At 40.3% G+C, this 11,335-nt stretch overlaps 1 protein-coding gene across 1 annotated transcript in view; it reads left to right on the top strand.

The window, feature by feature from the left end:
• Positions 1-10,558, top strand: part of Dkk2 (dickkopf WNT signaling pathway inhibitor 2) — an 87,764-nt gene extending 77,206 nt beyond the window's left edge. The window contains exons 2-4 of the mRNA XM_050155115.1: positions 4,040-4,190; positions 5,236-5,391; positions 8,368-10,558. Of these exons, the coding sequence (XP_050011072.1) occupies positions 4,040-4,190; positions 5,236-5,391; positions 8,368-8,618 (558 nt within the window). The 3' untranslated portion in view covers positions 8,619-10,558. The remainder of the gene's footprint in view (positions 1-4,039; positions 4,191-5,235; positions 5,392-8,367) is intronic.
• Positions 10,559-11,335: the final 777 nt, after the last annotated feature.

Here is an 11,335-nt window from a genome sequence, read left to right on the forward strand (position 1 = left end):
ACTCAATCCTATATATAAAACTGAATGAAGAAACCATTTCTCCTAGAAGTTTTGGCAGTAAAGAGAGGGAAAGAGATTCAGTTATTTCAAGTAAGATGGAATGGGTACATTTCATTTTGCTTTGCTCCTTAGAACTCTAGTTATCATTATATGCATGGTGGGATTCAGTTTATAAATCCACTCTACAGTTTGTCAGAACTGCTGTCAAGAACTGGAACCATTGTCCTAGCTTTGGCTGTGCTTCCCTTTCCCTCCCGTTTCCGGTCTCTCCAACAGCTGCTGCAGGACAGGCTGTTGGCATAAGACAGATGTGGGCAAGTATACTTTTGTAATCTCTGTATTCAGCACAGAGGTCATCAAGACCCAACCCTGTCTCTATGGTTGTAAAATCCTCACCGTGACCCATTCTTGCTTCTGATACCTCGGGATGCAGCCCGATGCCAAGGCAAGCTCGGGACACTCAGTCTCTACCACTGATCACACTATGTATTTCTAAAAGCTACATGCTGTTTTCCCCTCATTCCAATGATAAAAAAATATTCCAAACTAGCACTGCAGAAATGTACTTCAAACTCTCTGTACTAAAGAGAAATGTTGGTTTCTGATAGACTTCAATTCAATCTGTGTTCAATGTGTTTACTTTTAAGCTCCTGTCATGGTTATAATGATCGCCAGTGTAACTATTTGTAGAAATGACTCTATTTTTAGACTAGGAAGGGGCAAGATGAATGTCTTAGTGCTTTGGCCTGATCCTGGGCAGCTCTCACACATTCTTAATTTATGGCTAATCATCTCCCTTTATTAGGTGTCCCTAATTAATTTACGTCCTAACCATGCCTGAGTCTGGGTAATAAATGGTTGTGAATGCTGACAAAGTGGGATTTCTAATCAGTTCTAGAAGTTTTTAGTGGAGAGAGAATGCAGGTGTCTGCATTCTGGGTCTCTTCCTTGACTATTCGTTTAGTAAACTCCCACTGGTCCTCGTATTATCGTTATCTAGACTTCATTTAAAGACCATATCAAGAAAGTTGTAAAAATCCACTGCTATTAATTTCTGTAGTAAGAAACATATCAGCCTTTTACTTTTAAATCTCTGAAACAGGTACCAGGTGAGCATGTTATTAACATTAAACTGAGACTCTCGCTAAGGCTTTCAAGCTCACTTTATGTTGGCCAGAAGGCTTCCCTCAAGTGGGAACCAAGTAAGAGCTTCTTGAGAACAAAGTCAATGGGAAATGAAGACACGTCTGTGAAATTTTCTAAATGGCAGTTTGATTTATGTCTATTTTTCTCACCGGACATTCTTTCATTCATTCCTATGTCTGTCAGTCCTTCAGGCCTCCTGTTTTTCTGTCTGCCTTCCCCTCCCTGTTCTTGTCCTGTGACACAATTTAATAACAGAGCATCAAGCGCAGAAAGGCACCGCTGGGATGACAAGTGGCCGAGCCCTCATGTTCGTGGTGAAATACCTTGTCCAGAATGCTTCACTGAAATGTGGGGCATCAAAGCTGATGCATGTGTATTGTTAATATATTAGACCTCCATTTTATGTTTGTTTTCTTGATAATGAACAGGCTAAAAAGGCCTTATTCCTCGGTCAATCTGGGCTGGGGACATGAATTTTTGAAAGCAAGTTTTGTCTCCTAATATCACGTGCTTCTCTTCAAACTTGCCTCATTCAATTTATTATGCTCCCTTTTTGAAAATATTTCAGGAATATATATATATATATGCACATATATTTTACTTCATAGAGTTTACAATAGCCAAAAGTTTTATGAGCTGAATAGAAGCCATATTTCTATTTAAAATTATTAAAATCACTTCAAACACTTCTAATTATTCCTTCTTGAATTTTTGTATGGGCATTCAGTTCCAAGCACACAATATTTAAAACATTTCATGCTAAAGATGTTCTAAATACTGTCTTTGCCTGTGTCATTGCTTCTTCAAACTAATGTTTTTCTAAACATTTCGAAAATAAACTAAATTTAGAAATCAACTTTTTTCTCCAATGTAGTCTGTTCTTTATGGATGGGACCCAGTCTTCCTTCTGTTCGGAATAGTTTGAGAATTTGCTGAGCTGAAAACAGCACATGATGTTTTAGATGGCACGTGTTTGTTTCTGTTGAAAGAACATGTCCTATTTTTGAGAAAGGAAAGACTTGTAAGACATCAAATGTTTCTTGCAAAACAATTTGATGAAATGAATGTAAATGAATCAGAAACATGTGAATTGTGTTTCAATTAAAATTAATGAGTTTAAATAGGAAGATGGTGAACTGCTTGGGGGAAGGAGTGTGGCAAGGCGGGAAGTGACATTTCTTTTGTTTTCATCAGTCTTGGGTTCTTGAAAAACAATCTACTACCGTGAATCCAGCTTCATTCAGATTCTTGAAGGTAAATTGACAATGTGTAAAATGGGCTACCAATACAAATTCATCTTCTGCATGCATGGCCACTGTGCAATCATGTGAAGTGAATGGTTTCCAAGGTTATTCTTTCAACAAATAAGACGTTGTAATGAGGATAAAATCTATTTCCCCCAAGACTCATACATAAACTTCATCTCTACTTCTTTTTTTTAATTGAAGATGATCAGACACACACGGCAAACATATAGTGCAAAGGAGAGAGAGGGAGAGAGAGGGAGAGGAAGAAAGAGGAAAAGAGAGGAGACAGAGACAGAAGGAGAAAGGAAATGAGCAATGTGTGGGGTCAGAACATCAAGTAGATTTCATAATGGAAACACCCAAACCAAAATAATTATTTTAGAGACACAAACATTTTATCCACAGTTTCATCCGTATATCATTTATGCAAACTTCAAAGCAAAAACCAAAGCTTTCAAAAATACAGTTTGCATTTGTTATTGACAATGAATGCATTTCTCTAAAAATCAGAAAAATAAAATGAGACTAGCCTTGATCATGCTTGCTCATAACTCCCCTATGTAAAGACAGAAGCAAAAGAATTGTCACAAGTTCAAAGTTCAAGACCAAAGTTGTCTAGGGTGAGTTCCAACAAACACAAGCTAAAGTTAGAGTTTGTTTCAGAAAAAAAAAGACCTATCTCAATGTTCTAAGCCTGAGTGTGCTGTGAGACATCACAGTCTCAGAACATGTACATGTTAAATGTTCCACCAACTCCCGAAAGGCAAGCTGTGTATGGCTGGAGTCCCTATCTCACTTTTAGGTTTTGAATTACTCTCACACACAGCTCAAGAAGTTTTCAGGACTTCCTGCTGGTGGAGAAATGCATTATTAACCAGTCTCTTCTGAACAAATTGAAGGCATGGTTGCTGGAGATGCTGAGAGGAGATGGTGTGATGAGAGCCTTGTTGGGCTTCCTGAGAACTCTGAGTAACTGAAGCCCGGTGTCCTTCTGGTTATGTGGATACTGCTGTTGCTCTGTGGGGGATGTAGGAATGAGGGCAGGGCCCTTTGCTTTGTTTTGGAGGTTTGCTGTTGTTTTGTGTATTGTGTGCACATCAATTGTTTCTCAGATCATTCTGGAAGAGTCTCTCCTTACCTTTCGCAGCAGGGATTGGGAGTGTTTGTTCCCTGATTGGGCAGATGACATACTTTAATGTCGAACCCAATCGCTTGTCTGTTTTATTCTCTCTTCATCTTTCAATATCAGGAGGGAATGGAGTGGTGAGGCTGCTGGTGTGTTCTGCAATTAGTGGCAATACGACAGTCACCTTTTTATGAGCCTCCAGGGTCGACTACAGCAGGTGCCTATCTGCGTGAAGTATAAATCCCAAACCCAAAGGTGGCCGTGAAAATGCATGGGAAGTGTTAATTCCATAGTGTTTTTTCACTTTAACTTTTATTGCTAGTTTCATCTTTGTAAACCATCAAAAGTCATCAGCCAAGGGTCAGCCTGAAGAACTGATGTGCAGAACAGTGCACAATGATGTATTTCATTCAGGCACTGCAAACGTGACTTCGTTTCCCTTAAGGTTTGCTGCCTCAATGCCTTTTCAGTGTCCAAGGACCTCACCCACTGCTTTCTGTGTTGTCCTATCTGATGACAGGCCTACCCTTGCAGCAGTGATAAGGAATGTGAAGTTGGAAGATATTGTCACAGTCCCCACCAAGGATCATCAGCCTGTATGGTGTGTCGGAGGAAAAAGAAACGCTGCCATAGAGACGGCATGTGTTGCCCTGGTACCCGCTGCAATAATGGTAAGAGATCAAGCGTTAAGCAGTCTCTTCTTTCTTATAAGTTTTTGTGTAAAGGTGATTTTAATGCATGTTTATCCACACTACTGAGTTATAAGACTTTTAGGATTGGGAGGGTTTGGGTCTTTGTGTAGTGTGAGATACCATAGTCACCTTCCAAACTTGGGCTTCCTGGGATCTGACCACTTCCTCCTGCGAAATCGAAGAGTTGTGTGCAAAATTGCTAAATGTTCTGTTTGCTGAATATATGAGTACCAAGACAAGTAGTGTAGTTGTGAGTCCCTTGATCAGGTTAACAGGCGTTTTATATTATAGTTATTATATTAAAGATGTCCTAGAACAGATGGACTGATCTACCAAGAACAAAGGACTCCAACCTGTAGCCTGACTGCTCTCAAGCCTAACAAACTCATAGGCAGACATTTATTCAGCATTAATAATGTACTGAAAACAATCACAGATAACACATGATTAAGTAATTGCAGAAAGCGGTTAGAAGCCTAAGTTTAGCCATAGAAAATGACACAGTCAAGCTCCTATTGTCATGCCTTCTCTGGGCTCTAGGCATAAACTTGCTATGAGCACCGTAAAGAGGACCTGATGTGGAGAGAATGGCCTCACAACCATTTGAGAAGCGTGTCGGCTTGGCCAGATGGGTTTGCTCATAAACAAAAAGGACTTAGCAGATGGCTTCTAAGGAAAAATAGTGGACACTGGTTTAGTTCTTCATCATGTCACTATTCTAAGTACTTTGCATATATTTACAGTAATCGGATGAGGTTAATTCTGTTTTTATTCCTAATTTGTTGTTGTTTGCACAGCGCCATTTTATCTTAAAAAAGGGAAAATTCAGATCTGGGAAGCTTGGTTCCAGAGCCAAAGTAGTCTACCCTCAATAAGTAAGTGAATGAATGAATGAATGAATGGATAAGAAAATAGAAACACTATAGGTAGCTTAAGAAATAGACACATAAATGTCTTCTAACACAACTCAAGATGAACATCACAGGTTAGAATAAAAGTGGTCTGTTTACACCCTCATTTCCAGGCATCTGCATCCCGGTCACTGAGAGCATCCTGACCCCTCATATTCCAGCTCTGGATGGCACTCGGCATAGAGATCGGAACCATGGTCACTATTCCAACCATGACCTGGGATGGCAGAATCTAGGAAGGCCACACACCAAGATGTCGCATATAAAAGGTACGACTACCTGTATTTCCATGTTTGTTTACTCTATAAAAAAAGTAAAAAAAAATACAGTCTTAGGGTTTCTACTGCTGTGAATATACAACATGGCCACGGCAACTCTTATAAAGGAAAACATTCAATTGTGGTGGCTCGCTTACAGTTCAGATGTTTAGTCCACTGTCATCATGGTGGGAAGCAAGGCAGCATGCAAGCATGCCGGCGGACATGGTGCTGGAGAAGGAGCTGAGAGTTCTTACATCCTGATTCACAGACAACAGGAAGAGGCCTGACACTGGGTGGTATCTTGAGCATATATGAGACCTAAATGTTCACCTCCACAGTGACGCACTTCCTCCAACAAGACTTACACCTACTGTAATAAGATCACACCTCCTAATAGTGCCACTCTGTTGGGGGCAATTTTTCTTTCCAACCATCACACAAACATAGTTAATTCATTCTGGTTCTACGAATCCATTAACAAAATGTTCATTAATAGGCAATTTTAAACTGAGTTTACTGATTTTTTAATTTTGGAAATGTTAGAGAGTTCATGGAATTATTGCAAAGTATATGTCATGAGAAAGGCAGTAGCCTGACCTGCCATGTTATTTTCTAAGCATGTCTCTCTTTTCATGTGAAAACTGAGCAGAAATAGTCTAAGAAAACCTGTATGGTCCAAACCTATCAGAGAATAAAGCATTGTGGAAAATGCATTGAGGAAATATTGCTGCTGGCAATGAAATTCATGCCCATTTTTTCTCACCTTTGTAGATTCAGGAAGTCGATATTACTAAGCAATCAGATAACCATTATCTATGAGATATAATCAATTAATCCATAACCAGTCTATGAGAAACAGCCAGTATATGGGGTTATACATCACTATAAAATCCTCTTCTCCCTCCTGCTCACCAACAACAAACCTGAAGAGTGTGAATACATTTTATTATTAGGAAAATTTTGAGAACATAAAACACATTTATACTCAAAAGAGGCTTTTCCCATGTGATCTGTGAAGTGCTCCTCTTTCAAGATGTATGTGATTAAAAATACATAGTGGTCTAAAAAATTTATAATAGAGCATCTCCCCATTCTTGGGAATTTTTGATGAACTGTGCTCTGGGAATTCATGATGTGTAAAACTAGCTTCCTTTTCTAAACACATTATTTCCATAGCTTGTCTCACCATAAACCATTTACCTACATTTTCATCTTCTAAAGAGTCTCTTGAAGAACTAACTGCCCCATTGGTGCACCTTGGACTGCTAGTGGTCATATGTATGATGCTAAAGATTTTGGCAAATAATTTTTCTCATCATTTTGCTTTATCTACCAAGATCCTTAATTATTTTACATATCTTTTATTATTTCCCGTACTTTCGACCAATTCCTATATAATTGCCATTATGTGTGTCTTTCCTCATTCCAGAAGATTCCTAAGTCACAGCACTATTCAAAATCTACCAATTATTTCAGTTCGACTACATTTGAAATGTACTGAGCGCAAACATAAAGAGATCTTGTGTTGTATGACTACTGAGTGACACCAAAATTTTGCAGTTGAAGTCGTTATGTCTAGGATGCTAGAGAATCCTTTAGACCACAGGTAGCCACATGATAGACTTTGAGCCTAATCTGCATCACCAGATTTTCTGAATAATGACTCATAAAACCACAGACTTACCCGTTCATATAGGTCTTTTCTATGGCTGAGTTTTAGAGGACAGCAAAACTGAGGAGCTGTTACAGATTTGCAGTCAGGCAAGTAACACAGAAGTTTGACGACTCCTGCCTTATACTGAAACACTGATGAACGCAGCCAGGATGTGTGTGGGAGAGTGTTATTTGGTGACTTAATCCTTCCATGTGTGCACACACTACCCAGATTTGTAATTTCACAGGTTTTTAAGAAAGTTCTTGGTTGCTCCTGAGCCTGGTGGCTCTGACAGCTGACCGTCATCTCTCTGCTCTGTTCTGTCTCACAGCTTCTGGTAGGCTGTGTTCCTAGCACTCCTTGCCAGATGCATTGGCTGGGTTTAAACCATTTGCTACTCTCGCTGTCTCCACTGGTATTCTGGTGTAACTGTGTTTCCTTCAATCTCGAGTTGCTTCCAGGTGGGGCCATTAGGTTCTAGTTAGTGAATCTAGCCTCTGGATACTGACATCACCTATCCTTGGGGGTCTCTTGGCCTAAGCGTAGTAGTAAATTCCTGCAGCTGATCCACCTCTTATAATTCAACCACCGCACATGTGATCAATTCTCTGCATTAAATAACCGGTGTGAATAGGTCTGCTTTCACAGCTGGACTCAACTGATAAATGATGTCAAGAGTCCCTGAAAATCTTTGCTCTCTTGATTTACAGCTTTGTTGAGACCTGTTGAAAAGGCATCAAGTTAATTAGCTTGAAGCCAACCGTCCCCCCTCCCAATTCACCCTACAGGGGGAAAATCATCAGGAAAATATCTAAAGTCAGACTACAGACTAGGAAGTTGACTCCATGGTTAAATTGCTTGCTATGCAAACATGAGAAGAGGAAGTCCAATCTCCAGAAAATTTATAAATGTGGCGTGGGACATGGCAGCTTGTCTGGGAGTTCAGTCTCAGGACACTGAAATAGGAAATCCTCACAACAAGCTGGTTGGCAAATCTAGCCTTATCAGCTAGCTCTAGGTTTGATCGAGAGATCTTAGCTCAAAGAATAAGGTGGGAGAGCGATGGAAGATGATTCCCAGCGTCTTCTTTGGTCTTTCATGTTCACATGTACACATGTTCTTGCATACCTTCCCACACATGCACTCACATGCAAGTAAAAAGCATGCCTATAGGTACACTACACAAATAAACACACACAGAGAGAAACAGAAAAAAGTAGACTAAGACACATTGAAGGTGAATAGTCTAGCTGTTCATTAAATGCTGATTACAAAGTAGAAATTTCTCTCAAGCATCCCGTAACCCTTCTTATTCATTTTTTTTTTTGTAGGACATGAAGGTGACCCCTGTCTGCGATCTTCAGACTGCATTGATGGATTTTGCTGTGCTCGCCACTTCTGGACCAAAATCTGCAAACCAGTTCTCCATCAGGGGGAAGTTTGTACCAAACAACGCAAGAAAGGTTCCCACGGGCTGGAGATTTTCCAGAGGTGTGACTGTGCAAAGGGCCTGTCCTGCAAAGTTTGGAAAGATGCTACCTACTCCTCCAAAGCCAGACTGCACGTGTGCCAGAAGATCTGACAAACACTGGGAGAGTTATCACTAGCAGACTGTGAATTTGTGTATTTCATGCATTATGGCATGATGGAACATCCAGTTTGGAGCACGGAAGAACACGGAACGTGATGGGGATTTGGAGCACAGGAGAGCAGCGGGACTGAGTGACGTAGAGACAGTGACAACCAAAGCACAACCAGTGTTTCCATTATGCAACTTCTTTATGTAAATAATGTACACTTTTGTGAAAATGCTAATATTAAAAGAAAGCACACCGTGGAAATTACTGACAAATACTGTGTGATTTTCCAAGAGTTTGGCTTGAGTTAGAGGGAACAGTTCCTTCAGATTGGTAATGACTATAAAAATAACCTAAAGCCCTATTTCTACTCAAAGTAATGGTTTAATAAATTAGTCTCACTGTCCATTGGCATAAGACAATCTCTAAAACATGGGGAAGATGATAAATAGGAAGTAAAAGCATGGAGCATTGCTAATTTACATGGCCCCCCAAAAATCACCTTTGAATTTGGAACGCAGCTTCAGCTTCTCAAATAAAGACCTTGGTAGGCAAGAGAAGAAGGCTGTTAATATTTTCCATATCACTTCAAGGTACCGGCATGTCTTTTCAACATAGGAAAAAGATAAACATGTGTCTCCCCACACTACTCATTTCTTCTCCTGAATTATTAAAGACCGCTGTAAGACAAAAGCAGACCCTGCATCGTGAAGGAATGCCACTGTATCTCAAATGAGAGGCCTACCTAAGCTAGAGCTAGTCATTGTGTAGTGCAAGCACAGGGCAGAGCTTTCACAGATTGCAAAACCATTAAAGATGTCCAACACATGTGGGGAGCTGAATAATGGAGTGAGCACTGTTTGGCCAAAGCTTTGACATGCGCTGTATGTGATAGAGCAGATCTGCTAATACATTCATCTTTGTGTAGCTGGAGACCGCTAGGGTGAAGCTGACACTAGAGATTGGAGTGACATCTGTACTGAGTGGAGCCCAGCAGGGAAATAGAGGAAACCTCATCATTTGTCCAGGCTCTAAGATCACGTGTCTGAAGCACAGGCTTAATTTTCATGGCTGACCCCGGGGGCTCCACAAGAGAGCTTCAAGCTCTTCAGAGGGCTTGTTCTTCTTATGATATTTAGCATGCAGAAGAGCTCGGTGCAGTGCAACTTGCCCTCCCTCACCTCAAAATATTTCATAGTTTGGGGGGGTGTAAAATAATCTAATATGAGGGGATCTTTAAGAGTGGGTTCTCTTAAGCCAGCTGGTACAAGAGGAACCAATGTCCTCCCTAAGCTTTGGACTGATGAGTGGGAATTTCTGTACTAGCTTCTCAGTGGAATTTCACTGCCAAAGATATAGGTTCTGTTTTCTGCAACTATTCAGAGTTAAAAAAAAGTATTGACAAGTGAAATCAACATATCTCTAATCTATAGAAATTCTTTACTACTTCCTAATATAACACAGTTCTAAATATTATGTCTAGAGTGTAAGAGACAAAAAGAGGTTACCAAGCCATCACCAGATCTTATAGAGTCACACCACTTTCTTATTTTACTTAAATCCCACACGCAATCTCGTACAACCCCTTAGGAGTTTCAACTTCCAGCATGCATTTTGCCAGGATGATGATGGACTGTGCTCCACATGTGTGCAAAAAATCATAAGGTAATTCATCCAAAAGCCAACGTTTGTTGTATGAGCTTGGTGATATGAAAACGGCGCAGTTTGGTCAGAATTTCCTACATAGGAATGATACCTACAATATACTTTCCATATTACTTCCCTTATATCCACCCCCTCAAAAATGATTATTTGAAATAATTTATTTACAGGAAATGTTAATGAGATGTATTTTCTTATAGAGATGTTTCTTACAGAAAGCTTTGTAGCAGAATATATTTGCAGCTGTCGACTTTGTAATTTAGGGGAAATGTATAATAAGATAAAATATATTAAATTTTTTTCTTTCAAAAAATTGAATGCAAAGTGCCTTGTGTCTCCTTATGTGGGTAAAAGCTCACAGAATCCCAAGTTCTTGGGGTTTCAACTGGGTGTGGTAGGAGTCTTCAACCTGAGTGGGAAGCATCTGATTCTCAGCATCATGGGGTGGCCCAGCTTATTGTTCCCAAGACAAAATGGCTCTGATTGCTATTATAAAGAACACCAGCATAGTCCCACCTGTGATTTCCACCCATTCCTTCGTCCATTGCCTTCAGGACCCTCTTTACAGAAGAGGCTTCCACACACTTCTTCAAAAACACTTGAAGGCAGGTGCCCTAGTCCCTACAAGCTTCTCTTTTGGGAGAAATTTTCTGAACTAGAGGCCCAATAGGTTTAGTGTACTTGTACATTTCCAAGACCTATGAAATTGCTCCAGCTGGGGAGGGAAATCAATCCATTTATTTGGGCCTGATTAACTCAAATCTACTTCCTGGCAAGTTGGTTTTTGCCTGCTTTCTGAGCCTTAAGGGTCAGGCGTGTTTGGTTGGCAATGCTCAGCATGAGACTGGGGTGGATGGGAAAGTCCATGTTGCCCTGTGTGTGAAAATGCAAAAGGCAGACATTCGGTGACAAAGTGGGAGGGAGCACATGTGGCTCTCACAGCCTAATGAAGGCAGAGTAGTCCCAGGGCTACAGGAAAGAGTTAAAGATCCCCGAAGCACGGCTGAACAATTTCCACAGCATTTTAATCAGTCACTTTGGGTATTCCTAGTCATTCATT

This window comes from Alexandromys fortis, unplaced genomic scaffold (genome assembly GCF_014885135.2).
Source record: "Alexandromys fortis isolate MF-2015 unplaced genomic scaffold, M_Fortis_MF-2015_v1.1 scaffold_19, whole genome shotgun sequence".
Lineage (NCBI taxonomy): Eukaryota > Metazoa > Chordata > Mammalia > Rodentia > Cricetidae > Alexandromys > Alexandromys fortis.